We start from the raw sequence: 22,665 nt of genomic DNA, 5'->3' as shown, positions 1-22,665 counted from the left end.
ACAATTAATGACAAATATTAAGATACAGTATTTGATTCAGCAAAAATATAGCACTTACTGCCTAATGAAAAAATAATACAATAGATTAGATTCTGCTGGGTCTATATAAATCATCCATATTGTGAAGTGGTAACTCCCTTAACAAAGATAATTATTTCGTTCAATTTTTATGAAGAAAGGGCCTTGAGAAGTTACAGTCTATATTCTACACCTTACAGTAGGACCATCTTTAATTAATTCATCTGTTTTAAGAATTACCTCTAGGCTTTATTCATGCCGCTATTCACTAGAAAACACCAAAACAGATCCTACTTAACAATAAAGGTATTTTTCCTTTTCCTATTATAGTGGTGTTTATTTATAATACAAAATTATCTGAGTTTCTACATTATGAAAATTTACAATGACTTCAGGAAAAAATCTAATTTGAGAATCACATGCAACAAGGAATAGAAAATACCTATTTCAATATAGGAAAGCAAGTTCCTAAAACACAGACTCCAGAATCAGGCAGATCAGGGTCTGAATCACCGTTATACCACTTAGGTGTGTAATCCTTTTCTGAATCTCACTTTTTTCCCCACACAAAGGAGATAAAAACAGTAACTACTTTAAAGACTGTGGTGAGGAATAAATGAAATGATACATTTTAAGTGCTTAAATAATGCTAGGCATGTAGAGGTACTCAATAAATGTTAACTGCTATTATTTCTAAAATTATACTTTCTTATATTAAAGATGGTCAGTGTTTTGACCCAGAAATTACACCAAGAGTATATCTGTGCAAAGAAATGTACAGTACTAAAAAATGCGGTTAAAAAAAAAATCTGGTTAGAAAAAAGTATCTAACATCATGGAAAATGGTCACATACACAGTTACATTAAAAAAAAAACCCCATTATATGACAGAATATATAATATGATTGAAATTTTTAAAGAGTAGGTTGTAGTAGGATATACTACTGAAACATGAGCAGAAATGTGATGCCTATAGGTACTATAATTGCAGGTAATTTTCAAGATTTTATTTATTTGAGAGAGAGAGAGAGAGCAAGTGGGGGGCGGAAAGGGAGAAGCAGACTCCCCGCTGAGCCGGGAGCCTAATTCCCGGGGCTCGATCCCAGGAACCTAGGGTCATGACCTGAGCCGAAGGCAGCCATTTAACAGACTGAGCCACCCAGGTGCCCCTGTAGGTAATTTTAAAGATTTTTCTTTATGTTTTTTAAAATTTTCCAAATATTCTATAATGACCATGTAATTTGTAAGAAACTAAAAAAAACACAATGTATGTAATTTCTTTTCTGATTCCAATTTTCTCCAGAAAAGCTGAGTCAGAGAAAATTCAAAAATAAAGAGAAAAAGACAAGCATACATTTTTTTAAAGCAAGATTTTATATGAAGGATGTTAATTATATTAAAAACTGCTATTTTGAATTATTACTCTCTAGCTTTAAAGTTAAAGAAAACTCAAAGTCTGACACCTCAATTACAGCATATTTAAGCATATGTCCAGAACAATATTTCACTTGGAGATCAAGTTGATAAGAATTCTCCTACTTAGATAAATTGCTATTTAAACTTTGTAGTAATTCTTTTTTGTTTTTTTCCCCAACTTTACTGAGATATAATTGACATATAACACTGTGTACATTTTAAGGTGTGCAACGTGTTGATCTGATACACATATACCGCAAAATGATTATCACTACTGTGTTGGTTAACACATCCATCATGTCACATAATTACCATCTCTTTTTTTGTGATGAAAACACTTAAGATCTACTTTCTTAGCAACTTTCAAGTATATAATACAGTATTGTTAACTATGTTACAATGCTGTTCATTAGATCACCAGAACTTATTCTGCGTTCCAAGTGATTACACCATTTTACATCTTCACCCAAAACTCACTGCTCCTCCTTCCTGTTAGAAGTTGCTACTGTAAATGTTTTTAGTTTTTCCTCAGTAGACTACTAAATAGTGGAAATGGCCAACTAAAATTTGGTGAATTTATCACTAAATTATGTCTTAATTATTAGGCAAAGAGTAATATTTAATTTTTTTCAAAGGATAATATTTTAGAAGGCAGAAAGTCTCTCTTGATGAACATTAACTCAGAAAAAGTAGATGGACTGGGGCACCTGCGTGGCTCAGTTGGTTAAGCGTCTGCCTCTGCCTCAGGTCATGATCCCGGGGTCCTGGGAGCCTGCTTCTCCCTCTCCCTGCCGCTCCCCCTGCTTGTGTGCTTTCTCTCTCTCTCTTTCTCTGTGTGTCAAATAAATAAATCTAAGAGAAAGAAAAAAAAAGAAAGAAAGAAAGAAAGAAAGAAAGAAAGAAAGAAAGAAAGAAAGAAAGAAAGAAAGAGAAAGAAAAAGAGGAAGGGGAGGAGGGGGAGAAGAGAGGAGAGGGAGGGGAGGAGTGAGGGAGGGAGAGAGGAAGGAAGGGAGGGAAAGAGAAAAAAAAGAGAAGAGAAGCAAAGAAAAGAAAAGAAAGAAAAAAAGAGAGGAGTTGGACAGCTTCAGGTTGGATCAGCTTCGGGTATGGATGCTGTCACCTGCAAAGTAAGAAAAGAAGACTACAAAAAGAAGCCAAAGAAGCCTATCAAAAAAACCAAAGATATATATGGTCTCCTAAGAAGGGAGAAAACCAGGAGAAAATAAGTTCACTGAAAGGGGGGAAGGCCATTTGTAAAAAGGAGGAAGTAACCACCAGTATTAACTGCTGCGAAGAAGCAGAAAAAAGATGAAGCAGAGTAATTGAGGAAGATGCTGCATGGGAGCAAACTGAATTTATAGCTCAGAGAAGATCCTTAAGATGTTGCTGAGCAATTCCAGAAATTGGAAAAAAGAAAGGGAATATGGTATATTAGTAACCCAGGAATGCTAGTGTAGTGAACCTGAATCAGGTTATCATCAGTCTACCTTGAATCTGCCTGGGGGGTTGAAAGACAGTCTATAGGCACAATAAATGAATACTTGAAGTAGAGACAAAACTAAGGAATTTAAAAGAAATTAGGGTCAAAAGCAGTGGTTCTTAAACTTTACTTATCACCTGTGGTGCTTATAAAAATGCTGATTCTTGAGCACCATTCCAGAAATACTGATTTCACAGGTCTGTATGGGCCTTCCAAATTGCATATTTAACAGTACTTTAGAAGATCATGGTGCAGGTGGTTTGTAGGCTTTGAGGAAAAATCACTGGCATTTGGGCTATGTGAATTGACGAGTGATGAAAATGTCAAATTATGATGTAAATCAGAAGACTGAAAAATTTTTGACAGAGCACAAGAAGGAATAAAGTGATGTTCACTTAACTTATTAAAGTTTAGTTAAAGGTAGTTCTGAGTCCCTATCAAAATAAGAACTGAAGCTAATAATTTAATATGGAGCAGGACAGGGCTAGGCTAGGGCCATGGCAAGATAGTGTGGACCACAGTCTTATAATTTGCCTTACTTAGCATTCTACCAATGGAAAATAAGTTAAAAGCAGCATATATGATATTCCCAGAAAGTCAGATACCCATTTTTTAAAGTAACATGAAGGTAACAGAGAAATTTATATGCTATGACTAAGGAAGAATATATTATTAAAGGTTTCCACTGGAAATCAGGGGAGTGGTGGCAGAGAGAAGAAATATGGGGTGTAAAGATAGGGCTCTGAAGAATTTACATGTATAAATCTCTACCCTTTTACTCATACATGTAAAGCACATATTGAGATCTACTTTTCCAAAAGAAAGACATTAGTAGCATCTGAGAATGAGTACAGATTTCTTTACTGAGGCTTTTCGCAAGGGCACCTGGGTGGCTCTGTCAGTAAAGCGCCTGACTTCCGCTCAGGTCATGACCCCAGGTCCTGGGATTGAGCCTCATGCCTGGCTCCCTGCTCAGTGGGAAGTTTGCTTCTCCCTCTCCCTCTGCCCCTCCCCTTGCTTGTGTGCTTGCATGCGTGTGCTCTCTCTCTCAAGTAAATAAATAAATCTTAAAAAGAAAGAAAAAAGAAAAAAGAATGAGGCTTTCATTTGGCATAAATGAAATAAGACATACTGAAGGGGCACCTGGGTGCCTTAGTTGGTTAAGCGCCTGACTCTTGATTTCAGCTCAGGTCATGATCTCAAGGTCATGGAATCAAGCCCTGCGTCAGGCTCCATGCTCAGAGGAGATTCAACTTGAGATTCTCTCTCTCCCTCTCCCTCTGCCCTTCCCCCCCACTTGTGCATGCACTCTCTCTCAAATAAATAAAATCTTTAAAAAAAAAAAAAGACATATTGTTGTTAAGACTGATGAATCACAGACCTGTACCCCGAAACAATGTATTATATATTAATTTAAAAAAAGACATATTGAAGTCACATAATCATGTTATGAAATTCCAAATATGTTTACACAGTATGCCCTAAAAGTTAATAACCTTAATTTCCAGGCTTCACAAGGAATGTGAAAGACTAGTCCATAACCTTCTACATTTCCATCCTTAGGAGTTTTCAAACATTTAGATGATAAAAGGATGTGTTGCTGATATATGCCTGTTCTCTATAAGTCATTCATTAGGCTTGATGAAATCTTTTATTATCAAAAACTTTATATACTTTGACAAAGTAAACTCATAATTATCTTACACCTGTCTTCAATCGTTTAATTTTAAATTTCATTTTATTTACTTCTTATTTTGATTTCAGTTTCAGGTTTATAGTTTTCATGACCTTAACCAGGAAATAATACCCCTCCACAGTCTATGGGAAATTTCTTGAGTATTTCTTCACCTATTAACAAAATCTATCTTTAGTTAAAAACAAGTTTCCTTTTATACCCATACCAGTTACGTCTTTTTTTTATTATTCAATTATAAAACTTATTATAAAAATATAATAAAAAATTATTCATTATAAAAACTAAAGGATAGTATAAAATTGGTGAGTTCTGAAAGGCATTCCCATGTTTGGCACCCTACTGTACTTTATCTCTCAGTTATGAGTTAGTTTCTTATCACATATGGTATTCCACAGCATGCTATGCAAATGCATCATGCCCACATACCATCTAAATAATATGCCTTCTACTTATAAAATAAACACATCAGTGTATCAATCTGTGTGAATCACAGAGGACCATGATTCTATATTCAATGTGAAACAGTCATTACCATCATTATTAAAAAAAACTATGTGCTAATGATACACAATAGACAGAAAAAATACCTATGGAATAGTATAATATGTAAAAAAGTTTAGAGAGCCATGGGTGCCTTAGTTTAAAAAGCAGATGAATTAGAAAGATAGCTTTCATCACCTCTTAACTCTAGCAAGAAATTAAAACAATGGACTTTTTTGTGAATGGAAATGTTAGACATGAACTTACTCTGTTTAGTGTGAAACTCTGAAAGAGGCAAGAAAAGATTTATACTTGGTACGTGAAGACAAAAAATAAAACAGAAAACTGCTCTTCAGATTACTTTTTAAAAACATTTCTTACATTAGAAAATCAGAACATTAGCACTAGTTTTGAACTTTTCTCTCTGTAACTAAAATTATTGTTTAAGAATAAGAAGAGATATCTATTATTCCAAGTATTGCCATTAAACCTTTCACAAATAAGCAACCTGAAGCTCACTGAACTGAAGCAACTTGCTAAAGGTCACAAGCATCATAAATAGTTAATATCTGGACCCAGTCTGTTTCTTTTCAAAGCTCATAAAGCTCTTTATTCTACAATGTATTGCATACTTTGACTTTCCCTATATTTTAAATTACTGTTTTGTTACTCAACAATGCTTCAGATTATAAGAAATTCCATAAACTTAATGGCAAATTTTTAAGAAATAAAGAAATGTTTTGACTTAAAAATACAAACTGCTTATAGACACACACCCTAATTTCAGAAATGTCAAAAAATGAACATGTTAAAATGTAAGTAACATGGCATAACACTCTGGCTATGTCCCCGACCCCTAATCTACAATATCTTATCAATCTTGGTAAGGATTCTATCAGAACATCTAGATTAGAATAATTAAATATATCTGAGTTCAGAACTCAATTCCATTAACTTTCAGTCATTCTTTGAATTTTCTTAGCTTAGTTTTGAAGAAGTTTTACTTGTAGATAAACAGTACTTCTGAAACCACAATAGGTTAGAAAGATAATTTTTAACAGATAAGTAATTCCACACAATGATGAAATAATTAAAATAAATGTTTAATAAATTAGAAGGAATAAACTATTTGCAGCGGGAAGACATGAAATCTCACTCTGTTTTTTTGAAGCTAGGAGTTAAAGCCTTTCCTATTATTTAGGTTGGTTCCACAACTCTGAGAATGGGCTACCCTATTTCAACTAGGACCATCTCTTTGTAGCAAACAAGGTCTCTCACTGTTATATTATATATAAATACTGGAATAGCAAGTTTACGTAATTAATATAGTCTACCTTCCGTCTGAATTCTTACATTAATATATTATATAATCCAAATTTAATAATGCTGGGTTAACAGGTAAAAATATTCTTATTAACTTTTTAAATTCTGTAATGAAAATCTTTCAGCCTAATGACCAGATTTTTAGTAGGTGGCTTTTTCCTCCAACATAATATAAATATATATAATTTAAAAAAAAGATTTAAAAACTAAAGGATAGTATAAAATTGGTGAGTTCTGAAAGGCATTCCCATGTTTGGCACCCTACTGTACTTTATCTCTCAGTTATGAGTTAGTTTCTTATCACATATGGTATTCCACAGCATGCTATGCAAATGCATCATGCCCACATACCATCTAAATTAGAAAATAGCTTGGTTTTTCCAGTTTGTAGTAAGTGTAACCTAAAAACTGATTTAGTTTTTCAATTTTGCAAATTATTAACATTAAAAAATTCTAATTTTAGAGGTTCCATTTTCTTTCTATGAATATGATGTTGAAATATATACAAATATATGTCATAAACACTGACAAACTTTACCTGGAGTACAGAAATCATATTTTCAGAAAGATTCTTAAGGAATACCTACCCATGACATATCAAAGTATACCAATATGCTTAACATGTATTACTTAGTCCCCATGAAAATTACCTTAAGTTACAGAACTAAATAGATCAGTAGAGATTCTAATTCTATTATAAAGAATAATCAACAGTCTTTGTTTAGCTCAAAACTGTTACTCGATAAAAATATTACCTGGAATAGGTTTCAGAAAATGTCTAGGACAATCAAGTAAAGAACCTCTGCGCAAGCAATAATGACAAATAATAAGTTCAGTTCAGTACATAAATATTCAGTTTAAAAAAATACATTCTACTTAAAAAAGCACAGTACCAACTATAATTAGTGGAATTGTTAATGACCATTACTTCTTACTGAATACACAAATCATTGTTACTAGTCTAAAATTACAACGCTCAGAAACTAAGGGCTTAAATAAGACATTTATACAGTCTTGCCTGCCATAGAAAATGCCAGAGTAAATGGCAATATCCTGAACTTAATCTAGATAAAAGGTAGAAGATCCACTAGAAGACTGTGGGCTTTATCCCTCATAGCAAAGAGGAAATCTAAAGTTTAAATATGTAACTACAACTATCATCAAGGATAACCATACTAGTTTTAATTCTCAGACCTTTAGGGAGTCTACAAACTACCACAGATTTGTGCAATGGTATTCTACTGTTAAGATACTGTATAAACAATATTTTACGTTTATAAACAACTTGTCTCCAGACTTCGACATACCTGTATCAGTAAAAAGGCAAACTGAAACTCAGTAAAACTTGCTGAAGCACTGTTCTAAGCTTTAATGCTTGTCATACAAATGCTAGAAGAATACTGAATTAATACAGTTAAATGGTACAATTTTTACCTGAAAGCGACTTTTCAACCATGCTAAATCCAGAAACTTAAAATTTAACCTAATGTTAGACAAAATCCCAGAGGTCAAATGAATAGTTAAAATATTTTAAAAATCTTTTTCTTTTTAAAAGGTCAGTTATAGACTTCAAATTTAAAAGAACTTTAAAAGGATTACTTTAAGTAATCTCCTCACCCAACATGGGGCTGGAACTCACAACCCCGATAGTCGCATGCTCCACCAACTGAGCCAGCCAGGCACCCCTTAATTTTATATTTTTCATAAATTTTCATCATATAAAAAATTCAGACAGCTAATATTACCAGATTAAATGTGCTTGTTTAATGTATCATGGCAATATACTCCCTGGAGAGATTGTTTTGTTCAGTTCTTAAAGGGGAAAAATTCACAATGAATATTTTACTTGAAAATAAATATTAATATATGTAGTTTTTACTCAGGTATACCGTTTATAGAATTCTAGTTGCCTAATGCAGAAAACTAGAAAATAAAGATGAAAAAATAAAATCATACTTTCCCTACTCAGGGATTTCTAATACAAATGATTATCAAACAGTACCATTTGCCTCAGCAGGCATGTATTACTGCATTTGTAGTTCCAGAAAATCTTACATAGGGATGTAGATGACATTTCTATGCATATGAATTCAACTTACTATTGCTCAAAAAGAGTAGTACACTAGATAGATCAAATAAGAATGAACCAAATGGAGGTCTCCATTCTAAGATAGTTCATCTTGTAGTAGTCAGATAATGACCTGTCATGTATACTCTATAGCTTTTCACCAAACAGAGCTTAAATAAGGATGAAAAGTTAAAATCATAACTGGCACAGGCACTGTAAATTATGTGATAAACATTTAAATTCTTAGTGGCAATTTGTGAATACATATGACGTGGATGAAGCACTTTAAAAAACATTTATACATGTTCATTTAACCATGTCAAAATAAATTACCTTCATTTTGGGTGTTTTAGCAGACAGAAGTTGTTGAGATCTATATCAAGTATACTCTAGAAAAAGACGGAATAGTGAACTGTGTCCTATATTTAAAAAAAAATACAATACTTAGTCTACCTTGTAACTTATATGTAAGTATACAACATAATTTTAAAGTAGTTTGTTGTTTCACTTGGGTTATAGGCATTGTATATATTTGTTTGAAAGTTCTGAAAGTTAATTTTTAGATTAAAATCTTTTTAATAACTGAAGAATTAATATACATAAAACAGATTCTTTATTCTTGACTGCTCATTAAAATAATTTAGGGAGCTTGTAAAAAATATAAATGTCCACCCTCATTCCCTCTCTCACCTCCTCCCAAACAATTCAGTCTAAAAACCATCAGACTGGGGTGCCTGGGTGGCTCAGTCGTTAAGCGTCTGCCTTTGGCTTAGGTCATGGTCCCAGGGTCCTGGGACCAAGCCCCGCATCAGGATCCCTGCTCCGCGGGAAGCCTGCTTCTCCCTCTCCCACTTCCCCTGCTTGTGTGCCCTCTCTCACTGTGTCTCTCTCTGTCAAATAAATAAAATCTTTAAAAACAAAAAATAAAAATAAAAACCATCAGGCTATAGTAAGCAAAATAGGTGTCCTTGTGGGGTGAGACTGGAGAGTGATAAGAGATTAGTTTTCTATCAGGGGACTAATCATATAAAAATATTTAAGAATAACGTGGGGCACCTCGGTTAAGCATCCGCCTCTTGTTTTCAGTTCAGGTCATGATCTCAGGGTCGTGAGATCAAGCCCTGTGTCAGCTCCCTCTTGCTTGCACTCTCTCTCTCTCTCTCTCATTCAAATAAATAAATAATAAATAAATAAATAAATAAATAAATAAATAAAATCTTAAAAAATACATAATATTTAAGAATAATGGGATCCAGTTTTCTGTCAGGGAGAAAAGTGGAATGGTTTCCAATGTCTATAAAGGCAGAAATATAGATGCAATGTGTATGTATACATACATCTAACCCTTGGCTCTGTCTACTGAGACAACCTAGAAGGAATAGTGCAGTAACAATGAGCACATCTAGCACCCACATCTTGGTTTCTAAATACCATTCTCCACTGAAAGGAAATGGAGCTCCTTGGAGAAATGGCTGGTTCCAAGAATAGGGAAAGGGAAAGTATAGTTGAGCCTGGAACATCTTTAGTAAGGAAGTATTTAAAGACTGCTGGGATCATGTCAAAAGGACATAGATGCTAGGTTGAAGTGTCAGAAGACAGCCTGAAGTGGCTTCCATTAGCCAAATTTGGGACAATCTGAACATCAAAATAAATGGTAATAACCAATATAATCTACTGAATAAAACAGAAAATGAAAGTTTGATGAGGAATAAGGTATTTGCATAGTATCAAGGACCTTCCTCAGAATTAATTAATTAAAAGGTGAAGAGAAGAATGGAGAAGACTTGAAGAAAACTAGTCAAGTAATTAAAGTTATACTTTATGAAAGATTACTCTAGTACCAGCATAGGAGTATGGTCCCCAAATGTTATTGTTGATGTACCCCCATACTAAAAATATTTTAAATATGAATCTTAACATATATATGTGTGAAGTTATACACTTATACTACAGTATTACATATTATTTACATTATAAAACACAGACATAGAAATTAAAATGGGATGTTATATAGAAGTAAGTTGGTTTTATTAGTTATCTTGTCTATCTCTTAGGGTGCAAACACTTCATTTTGGAGGCCTCTAGTAAAGAGAATGGGTAAAATAGATGAGTATGGCAGACCTATGTAGATAGTTTCCAAAACAGGAGAAACTGATAGAATGAGGAAAAAGTGAGACACTGAATCAAGGCAGTAGCAACGGAGAAAAGGAACAAAGAGCACACTGGAGAAACATTTAAGGAAGAAAACTTTTACAGGACTCAGGAAGTGATTTTCTACATGGGACAAGGATTAACAAAGCTTGAAGATGATTCCAGTTATTTGGCTTGGATGAACAGATGGAATGAGAGGGAAGAAAAAGTAAGAGATAGGTGAAGAAGAGGATTAAGAATAATGTGAACTGCTTTTCCAGGCATATAGCACTCATTAACAGTACTATGATCACAACACAGTAAAGAGCAGAAAGAAAAACACTAATGCATGATGATAGGTAGCAACGAACTAGCTCCACCGAATGTAAACATAATAGCCGCTATCTTAGTCAAATGTCTTTGAAGCATAGCTTATGGGAGAAGGCATGTTTTGTGCATGTGTTTCCATGTGTTTGTATGTGTGTGAATTTGTGTTTCCATGTGTGCAAATTTGTGTTTCTATGTGTGCACATGTATATGTATGTATCTGTATCCATGTAGTCATTTTTCATGGATCCTAAAGTAAACTAACTAGGTTTATAATGGGTTGATAAGGCAGAGAAAGCCTTATCATGCCATATTTCATGGGTCTGGATAGAATAAAAAGTCATTCTATATACAAATATTGAATGATTATGTTATCATACCCCAAACTAATATGTTGTATGTCAATTATTTCTTAATTTAAAAAACTATCCTACTTTTAGGTAAATTGTTACTAAATCAGTATTAAAACTAACTACACTTAGGTGTATTTTATCATGTACTGAAACTCAAAATTATGGATTATGATATGAATCTTCTTAGATTTTAGTGGAATTTCCAAAAAAGTAATAAGCAGGATTTGTGACAGATTTTTGCCCTCATAAAACCCACAGCAATAAACCTATTACTTGAGAGACAAAGACATGTATAAATGTATTATGCTGCTGAGAGTATACATGGTGATATTTTAGAGTTTCCCCTGCTACAAAAAATTTGGAGACAATATTAACAGTTAAATTACTATTTAAAATGCAATGCATTTTCAAGCACATATTCAGCTATATACCCTCACCTTGTAGTTTATCTAAAATTCTAAGCAAAATAAATAATTTCTTATTTGGGAGTTGAATTTTTATCATAAAAGTTAAGACTTCTTGGATTTAATAATCCTGACTACCACAGAGAAAGGAAGTTGGATATATATTTTATGGCTGTCACAATTTTACACATTCACTCCCCCCTACCTAAATTTATTAGCAACTGATTCACTTCCCTTCTCCTGGCAGTAACGATTTCTATCTTGCTTTTCATATCATTAAAATATATGAACATGGCAAACATACCCAGTATTACCTAACAAATGACATTCCACCAAATCTAATAGAAGAAAATGAAGGACAAGCAGAGTATATTAACTTCCATTGTGGGATTCTTTTAGGCCCTAAGATGATACTAATTTTGACTCTGATGCTAATAATATACTGACTTCTTAATTTAAAATAGCTCCTGCAGCAATTCACTGAATTATAAAGCATGACATTATATCTATCAATGCATTCTTCTTGGGACCCAAACTGGCAAACATCTGTTTCAAAGGAAAATGTAAGCAGAAATCTACTACCTGCTGGTCAAGAATGGAAGTCTTCAAAAGTAAACAAAACAGAATGGATGCAACACAAATGTTCAAGGTAATAAATTAAGTTTCCAGCTGAACTATTACATTAAATTTAATTTTTTTATTGGAAAAAAAGTATAAGTATACCATAGTCATGTAGGTCTGATAAAAATACAACTCCACTTCACTGCTGTAAACCTTACAGTAAAATGCTGTGACATCCAAAAATTATATATAGATACCATAATTGGATGAAATTTTGACCAAGTTGGTTGTTTATATCTGGTATTCAATCAGAGGTCAGAATACAGGAAGTTCAAGTTTTCTAACAATGTGCCTTCCTAATGGATTTCCATCAGCATCCAAAGACTTACTGTCTCGTAAAGAGGGAAAAACAAAAACAAAAATAAAAATACCTTATCCTTCTCAATGGCTACTGGCATCCTAGTGCATTACAAAATGTATGATATACTCCTAACATATGTGAAATAGGCCCCTCTTTCATTTTCAGTATTCATTAATGGAATTACTATATAACTTAAAGCCATTCTTTAAGCACTAAATAAATGGTACACATTTATAGTAGTACAGAACCTTTTCAAAAGAATGTATGCAAAAAAAGTGTGTTTATAAAGGGCAATAAATCCTTTAAAAGATGCTTTCCTAATTTGCTTGTTGAGGGTAGGAGGAAACCCCACATAAAAACTGTATTAGAAAAATCATATTACACCACAAAGAGTCCCATAAGACAACTCTCTCAAATCCTTAGTACAACCACAATTTTTTCATTTTTAAATACAATTTCTGTAAAGCATTTTTTTAATCATGCAATAAAACCTTTGCTATTAAATATGCTCCCTCTTAAATCTGGGTCTTAATAAAATGCCTGGAAAATAATTTTTGATACTGTATAGTTTAAAATCTTGGGAAAAAATGCTTGGTTATTAAATAAAATACACATTATTTTCTATTTTAATAATCATTATACAAATATATAAAATTTTTAATAAGGCTGGTTATTTAAAGAATGCTTTAAATAGGTTTTTTTCTATAACCAAATGTTTTTCTGCAGTTTTTTATAAATAAATTTTTACAGATGGCTTCTGTGGTAATCTAGGTAATCATTTTAACTTAAAAAATACGTATTTTGGGATTTTTTTTGTCTTTTTTTTACTAGAGCTTATACTTTATTAAAAGGTAAGACTGCAAATATTTATACAGATATCCATTATGCGTTTGGGATTATTCATGATTTTGGTATGTTCTGAAAACAGTGAATTCCTATCCTTTGGAGGATCTCAAATTAAAAACAGACCATTCATTAATGAATTACTAGACTCAATCCACATACTATTTTCCTTGGCCATTATCAAGGTTCTTGAACATTCAAAATTAGACTCAGAATCTAAAGGCAACAATTAGGCCAAAAAGAAAAAAAAGAATACACACACATACACACACACATATTTGATTCCACAATTAGAAAGGAATTCAGTATCAATGTTAATTAACTCTAGGACAGACAAATGCCATTTAAATGGCATTTAAGAAAGATGGTTTCATGTCCATATTACAGTAGATAGCTGATTTCCATTGTCTATTTAAGGAAGAACAATTTAATTAACCTACAGCTGACCAGAATGTCTTAGTTCAAACACATTCAATATTTTTGTTAAATGAGTTAAAGTATCAGGAGTCTATTCAGACTTTAAAGAAACAATAATCTTAAACTGTAGATTACTGCAATTTAAGGTTGTAATATTGATATTCAAAAGATATAATTTCAGTAATTTTTTGAGATAAAATATTAAACAGCCTTATTATCCTTTTTACTTAGCTAAATAAATATCAAAAATAAAATTTTAGGATATAAAAACTAGTTTTCTCAAGAATAGACTTATCTTTTACTCCCCCCCATACTCATGTTTTGTTTCTTTAATTCCACATGAGTGAAATCATATAGTATTTGTCTTTCTCTGACTTATTTTGCTTAGATCTCAAAGAACAGATTTTATAAAACATTTACAATATACTTAGAGTCATCTACAAAATAAAATTGGATTTTATTGGTTATTCTGTTGATTCACATTTATATATGTTAATATGTATTTGTCAAAACAAATTTCTTATGACCCAAAGCAGAATTTCCCTGCCATTCCTTAGATGTAGTAAATTAGCACAGGGTGACTTTCTTTGGCGGCTAGTAACACTATTTAATATGTTACAGTTACATAGAAAATACATAAAACAGCTAAAATATTTTGGAAGAAACTACTATAATTTAGTAGAGCTGTTTATTCCTTATTTTAAAGGCAATAAAATCACCATCGCAAAATATTCTTAAAGTACATTAGATTAAAATGTTGGTCGTTCACAATTATACTTATCTTTAAAGTTAGGAAGCTGATGGTATGATATGGCTATCAAAATGAAGTAAAACACTTCTTCTTACGGACTTTTTTTCTCCTTACCTTAGAAGATGAAGAATCACACTCCTGACATATCCATCCATAGCCTGTTTGTTTAGGAGACTTTTTCAAAGGAGGATCCAAACAGCCAAAATGGTAGCACAGTCTGCATTCATCACACCTGCAGGGTAAACAGATTTATGGTATATCTAAATAATATAAAAAAAACTATCTTTTTCAAAGACAAATGGCAAACTACTACACATTTCAACATGGTTAATTCTATGCTTAGTTCACAAAATTATTAAAGTCTATAACAAAGACAATCTAAACCTGAAATAAATATTTTAGGAAAAAACAAAATACAACAAAATTAACAAAGTAAATATCATTCAGAACACTTTGATAGTAGAAATGTTAAGAGCATATGAATGAATGTATGTGTATAGCCAAATGTGTTCAAAACTAACAAACACAACAATTTCAGTTTTGAACTTCAAGAATCATTTACCCATTATCTTAAAAACATTTAATATAAGATACAGATAATTCTAGATTATGAATTCAATCTAATTCATTGTGATTACTTAAAAAAACTTAAGCTGTAATCAATCCTATACAATTTGTACCTTATTACTCTTTCTCCAAGTGAAGGTAGATTGTAAATACACTTTCTAATGTTTACAGCATGCTAACGCCATCTAGCAAATAAAAACTGTCCTAAGAATTTGGTATTATTTTCTCAAATATAAATATTCTCAAAATTTACCTGTCACTTTCTCTCAGTGCATTTGGTTTTTCAAAGTACCTCCTAGTACACCTTAAAGCTTATTAACAAATATTTTGATAGTGTCTTTGCCACCTATGATGTACAAAATCTAAGAAAACTATCATACCTATTCTTCGTTTCAGACAATCTCATCCTGCTGACAATGAAGAAAGATCTGCATTATTTCATTGTTTTTGTAAAAAAATTTGCATCAGTTGGAATAACAAGACCAAAATTTAACAACAAATAACAAAGATGTATACATCTTATAGAAAGGATTATATCCTCATTTTCTTTGTGCTCTTTTAAGTTAAAATTAAATACTTTTCTTCAATCTGTCAGATTCTCGTATATATTGTTTCTCTTACTGATTTAAAACACTAAGAAATCCACAACTATGAAACCAAGAGAAAAATTTTATAATACATGTATTACTTGAATAAAATGCAAAATTACTATTCACTAACCTTTATTAGAAACAAGGGGGAAGGAACTAGTGTTATAAACCAAACACAAAGAAAAATAATTGATTTTCAAAAACCATCACAATAAAAGGGACTATAAATCTACATTTATGTAAAAATTTCAAATCATGCTAAAAAATCCAATCGTCCAAAGACCCATTTTGGAAATCAGGAGTTTCAGAAAGTTAGCAACTTTAGCTAAGTTATTCAGTTATAAATAAGTTTAAAACACAGTATGTCATAAGTTAATGCATTTCTTCCTCTACACCTTTCTTCTTATGAACCAAATGAACTTATGCACTTTTCCAAAAATCTTTTTTTAGACTCAAGACACAGACTTGTCTATCATGGTAATTCCTAGCTACATGAAAACTAAAATCAAATATGAATAACAGCACTTTATTTACTATGCCAATATATTATAAACCAAAATATATTTAAAAGCAGTCAAAATATTCAAATACCTGTTGTTCTGGCATTAAGAAAAAATAATAATATGTAACATAAAGAGACTAAATGGCAAGCCCACACAACTTTATGTTCTTTCCTGTCAATTCAACTTATTTACCTTTCAATAGTTAAAACTTCAATTACATTACATATAGTTACAGGAACCTTCAGAATATGAGGACTTCTGAATTTATGAGGTTGAGACTTCTAAACAGCTGAGTGCATATTCCTCCAAGCATGAAATCTAGTATTTCAATCATCTTTGATGGGAAATTTAAAACAATCACATTCTTTGCTTCATCAAGAAGATACATTAAATATAATTTATTTTGTCATCTCAGGGTCATAAATACAAGTAACACATGCTGCTATGTGTCTAACAGCGTGCCAGCCTTTTGTGTTTGGAGTACTATCCGTCTGCTGTTCTGTTTGAATTCTCGTATTCAACTTTTATAGGTTTTCAGGGTCCTCACTTGCTTGAAAATTATTGGCTACTGCTTTCTGATATTGTGACTCTATTTGTCTAAGCATTTCCCTAACAGTAATTTGTTGTGGATTTAGAAAACAGATCTTTAACCTTAGTAAAACTATGCAAATGGACAGTTAAAAGACATGAAAATGAGTACTTTGACTGAGTTAAGTACATGGACTAAATTTTGGTTAACTATATAGTCCTTTTTGCTTCACTTCAGGTTTTTGGGCAACGTCCCTTAGAGTTCAGATTGCCAGTAATCCGGGCTCTTGATAGGTGAAGAGGTATGGCATTAATGTTTTCCTAGTTCTTATCAAATTACAACCTAATTATTGCATATTTACTTTAAAACTGTGTCATAATAACTTGAATTTATGATTTATAGTGTATAACTCACATCAAACATCATGAATATAAAGGTAAATTTTAACTTATTATTTTTCACCTTCATCTATGCAGGTGATTCTTGTTGTATCTATGTATTTCCAGCTAATAAATTTAAGAACAAGTTTGCTACACTTAGATATAGTTCCAGCTTGTACCGGATTTCAATTTATTATAAAATCAAGTTACCAGCTCAAGAATAAATGCACAGGGAAAAGAAAGGTTTTATATGCTAGACTTGTTAGATGATAATGTTGAAAGTATATGCCATTTGGAAATAACATAATCCTTACCAACCACTTCATTAGTAATACCTTTTAGAATGACTTAGTCTCCATATGGAACTCTAATGTATTTGTAATGGGTCTCAGAGGAAAGGCAAAATTTGCTTGTCAGAATTAGGGGGTGATATGAGAATTCTCTCAAGTTATAGCACACTCACCAGTAAATAAAAACTGTTAATAGTTAATATACTTAGGAACTGTCAAAATCCAGGAGAGGAAAAACACAAAGAAATAAATCAATCTTGAAATCAATAGCTCTGTTAATAAGTATGCAAATTAAAGCTCTTTCTACAAATGACTAAACTTATTTCCACGTGGAAAAAATATGGTTATTTCTACATTAGAATATTGAGGACATCCATAGCTTTATGTGCTGGTAACAAAAATATCCTGAATGATACAAGTAAACTCCAACAGAATTTGTAAGAATTAATACATCATAGACAAATGCAAGAGATACCATCAAGAATCCTAGAAACTGAAGAACAATGTAGATGGTAAAAATAGTGGATTACTTATTTCATTCACACACACACACACACACACACACTCCACTTTGGAAACTTTGGCAAATTTTGTCAGCCAATAAATTCTAGCTATGTTATAAATTCAGATCTTTTTTAAAAATTGAAAATCAGAAACTCCTAAGGGTCTGCAATCATTCTGCTACCTAAAAGGTGAAATAAAGTTGAAGTAGTTATTGATCAAATTATTTATGATCTCTACTTCTATTTCTTACATATACCTGGAAACATGTAACTGCAGCACATAACACACATACATATTTATCAAAAAGGTGAATAAAATGTTTTAAAATCTTTTCCAAGAGCAGTCATTGACCCACAAAAGCATAGTGATATAACACAATATACTTTATTAAAGAACACATATGTCTATGTAAAAAAAAAAAACATTATAATATACCAACAGCACATATACTAAGTAGAAAGGCAGTATCTTAAAATATTTAAAGAGAATATTAAACTAACCCATAAAGAAACACTATGAATTTTTTTTAATAAAATACAAATTGGATGCTTAAAGAAGTATCCTTTAAACATCTAATAAATATTGTACACATTAACACTATAGGGCATTCTAAAATTACAGTTCTAATGAGATAAAATGAATCCCATTTATAAGATGAAAGGAAACCTGACTGTTTAGATTATTACTAAATACAATTTCCTAGGTATCAGATTCATAAATGATACAGATGTAAATAATAAAGCAGCTATATATATGTGGTCTTTTACACAATGATTTGACAAAATGCAGTGACCAAATAAACACAGTTCTATATGTATTTAAAATACTTACTTAGCATACGGTTAAGTATAGCACCCTAGACAAAGAAGAGGAAGAAAATGACTTATGTTCACGTCCTAAGATCCATACAACAAGCAGTCCTTGGTTTATGTGATTACTGAGAATACGAATACAAGTAAAAAGAAACAACTGATTTATTTCCGCCTGTGCCAAGAGAAAGGCTAAAAGCCAGTCTTCCAAAGGATTTCTTTAACCCTCTTAATTTCCAATTGATAATTTCATTAGAATACACTAAATACCTATTTTTAAACTAACTGAAACAAGTAAGTGCACCTCCTATGCATATAACTTATAGCTAGATGATAAGCTAAGCTTCAGAAGAAGAGAAATCCATAACATGAGACTTGAAAAGGGATGTACATTTTTTTGAGATCAAGTTGATCCATAATCACAGCTATTTTTTATGTCAAGGAACATTTTATTTAGATCCATGTCTATATATGGTAAAATACTGATTGAAATATATATACTATTACATCTGTTCACTCAAAAAGAAAACAGACTAAATATTGAGAGAACTGATGGGTTGGGTTTCCTTACTCTTTCATGATTTCTTTGTAAAACTTCTATATGAGAAAGATCAAAAGAATTTATCTTTAATACTAACATTACTTAAATAAAATCTCACTAGCAGCTTAAAACACCCAAACAAATCTATTAACAGTAGTGAGATTCTTTCATTGAATAGTAGCCAATTATTTCAATTACTCATTTTAACAGATGGAGAAAATGCTGGATTGTGGCCAATGAGTTAAATCACTTTTAAGATAATACATGCTTGAACAAAATTCTGCGTTCTATCAATATCAGAATAACATTTCATATCAATAAAGACATTTTACTCCTTATATTTTACAATTTTAGTGCAAACCACCTATATGACCATTTTTTAAACAAAATAATTAGAAAATGTACTTATATCATATTTTACAAATAGAAGACTAATGTGGACATCTTCAACATATTTTCATTAACGCCACTATAGACCTCTATTTTTATCACAGGCAATAATGAATGAATGAGTGATAAGAAAGACAAATATACTCTTTACCCGTGAAAGTATATTAATTGATAAAAGTATCTGGATAATTACTGAAATCCAAATTCATATTTAATCAAATTCATTATTTAATGATAACTTAAATAATGACATCAATTCAGTTAGCTACATCTGTAACAGCCAGGTTACAAGATTCAAAGAGAAACAAAAAAATAAAACATGAAACAAAAAGAATTTATACAAAAATACACAATTAAGGTCAAGTACCTCCTCACAGCATGAAAGAATGATTAGACATTTCCATACCTGAAACACGTCTGCTTTGTTCTTTAATAAACTGATCTCCATCTGCTCATGCCCTTGGAAATTTTTCAGCAGTACAACCTGCTGTGCTCAAACCCCACATAACTTTGTATTTCCCTGTTCATAATTAACTAATTACACTCTAATCAATAGTGTAGATCCTGATTTTTACAATGTAAATCAGATAAATGAGATAATAGCTGGGGGTCAATCTCATTTTATTTACAAAGCCCAGCATGAACATCCAATTTCATTTTATCTTATGTACCTGAACAGCAGTGAATCTTATCAGCAGGCCTATAGAAAGTCTTAGAGTGAGCACTGTGAGAAAGAGGCCTATGTTTTTATAAAGAAAGTATTTGCAAACCATGTCCACCTCAGAAATATTTTTAATCACAATCCTTAATACTACGTAAATTTACAAAGTGCTGACTCAGACAGGTAGAAAAAAATCTATCATCATATGCATGCAACCCTAAAGCTGAGTCTCTTAAACAAGTTTCAATTGTCAAAAATAATTTTAGAAAATTAAAAAAAAAAAATTTTTAACATTACATTTCACTCTGCTGTAGAAAGTCCTTCTACAACTCCTTGAATAGATTTTGGTGAAATATTCATAAAATATTTCCATATTGTGAATCAAGTAAAACAGTGGTAAGTTTTGTCAAATAAGGAACATTGTTTAAAAAGAGTGATAGGATGTATAAACAAGGAAATAGGATAATGATAATAAATGATTATTATTTATTGGTCAGTAATCTATTTTTAATGCCATAAATGTAAAATCAGATAAATGTCAAGAAATACATGAACAATGACGGTATAGAAGTGATACATAAAAATCATTTCTAAACTTAAGATGGATAAAGGTTAAGGCTAACCTTTTCATGTTCAAACATAACCCTAATTTCCAACCTTTTTTTTTAAACAAAGAATTAGTGAATTATGGACAAACGCTATGTTCTTTGACTAATTTGTTACCTAAAACAGTGCTGTCCCCATAATAATTAAAATAAAAAGTAAAAAAAATTGTTTAAATGACTTTATAAAACACTGTATGTGTTTTAGATGTAACTCCTACAAACTTATCTAGAAACAAATATTTTTGAAAATGTAAGGGCATTTTTTAAGGACATTAACTCCATCTTCAGTCAATCAATGTCAACCACAACACAATGATTCTTTTAAAAACTATTATATACAAATGGTTCTCAAAGTGCTTGGTCCCTGACCAGCAGTATCACTCAGGAATTTGTTAAAAATGCAAATTTTCAAGCATCATCCCAGATCTATTGAATTAGAACCTGTAGGGAGACAAAAGGAGGGAGTAAGGTAGGGAAGAGGACAATAAGGAGGTGGACTAACACAACAATCTGTGTTTTAACAAACCCTTCCTATGATTCTGATGCACTATGAAATTTGAGAACCACCACTATATACTACTATATCATTCTTCTTGTATTTCTGAGTCATTTAATTTCCTTCCTGATATTTTAGTGTATTTTTCCTTTCCCTACCTTGTGAGAAATAGCCATCAATTTACCTGTCCTGGCAATTTTATACACCTGTGAAATATGCATCATTTAGTGCATATTTTCTTAAGGACACATTAATAATATCTCCTTTGAATAGCAATTGAACCAATTATGGAAAAGAGTTAATTTTATACTGTGGAAATATGAGAGCACTTAGGAGATTATTAGGAGAAAATGTTTTATTCTACTCCCTTTAAAAGTTCTCTTACTGTGAATACATGTTTGCAGGACCAATGATCTTATGAATTATGAGATTTGTATTTGTGATGTGTGACAAAGATTTTAGTGTTAGCACCAAATATGGAATAGCATATCTACCATTGAAGATTGTAAGATGGAGAATGATGATAATGTAGTATTCTAATTAGAATCAAGGTGGAAAGGATTTTGATTAATAGTGACACCAAAACCACAAGGCTTAATGATTCCTCAAAAAATCTAAAATAAAATGACAGCTAGTAATTTCTCACCATATATCAAGGAGGGCTAGGAACATTAGCATATTCTTTTAAGGAAATGGCAATCTGTCATTTTTCTTATAATCAGTTGCAGTTAAGCAATAGTAGTAATTATCAACTTTCTCTTAAGCTTATGTAGAGATAACAAGTCCTTCCTTATTCCAGAAAAAAAAAAAAGCCTACTGGTTTTGCTACAGGCTATTAATATTTTTCCTCCAATGTTAAAAGATCTTTTGATAAGTTAATAATCTCAGTTTATACGTATTTTATATACATATTACTTTTATTAAACATCTTATCCAATAATATGATTCTTTACTGTAACTATAGATTACTAGCATAGAGCAACTTTATACTTACACTTGCTTTTGATTATTTATAACATTGCCTACTCTATTCCTAAAGTTTAAACTATTTTCAATTGCCACTATACCTGAAAAGATGTCCAAACCACAATTACGAATCAGGAAATTCCAAGAGACATGTTAACAATTACATGTATATGTACATTTCAATTTCAGCCAAGAGTCTCTTCTAA

General features: G+C 31.6%; 1 protein-coding gene across 1 annotated transcript in view; it reads right to left on the bottom strand.

The window, feature by feature from the left end:
- PHF14 (PHD finger protein 14) overlaps positions 1-22,665 on the bottom strand; it is a 196,217-nt gene that overhangs the window by 40,330 nt on the left and 133,222 nt on the right. Inside the window, exon 17 of the mRNA XM_021689509.2 lies at positions 14,743-14,860. Within this exon, the coding sequence (XP_021545184.2) occupies positions 14,743-14,860 (118 nt within the window). The remainder of the gene's footprint in view (positions 1-14,742; positions 14,861-22,665) is intronic.

The sequence above is a fragment of the Neomonachus schauinslandi genome, chromosome 12 (assembly GCF_002201575.2).
Source record: "Neomonachus schauinslandi chromosome 12, ASM220157v2, whole genome shotgun sequence".
In the NCBI taxonomy this organism is placed as follows: domain Eukaryota; kingdom Metazoa; phylum Chordata; class Mammalia; order Carnivora; family Phocidae; genus Neomonachus; species Neomonachus schauinslandi.
Note: the sequence above shows the minus strand (reverse complement) of the source record. Positions and strands in the feature narration are given on the sequence as shown.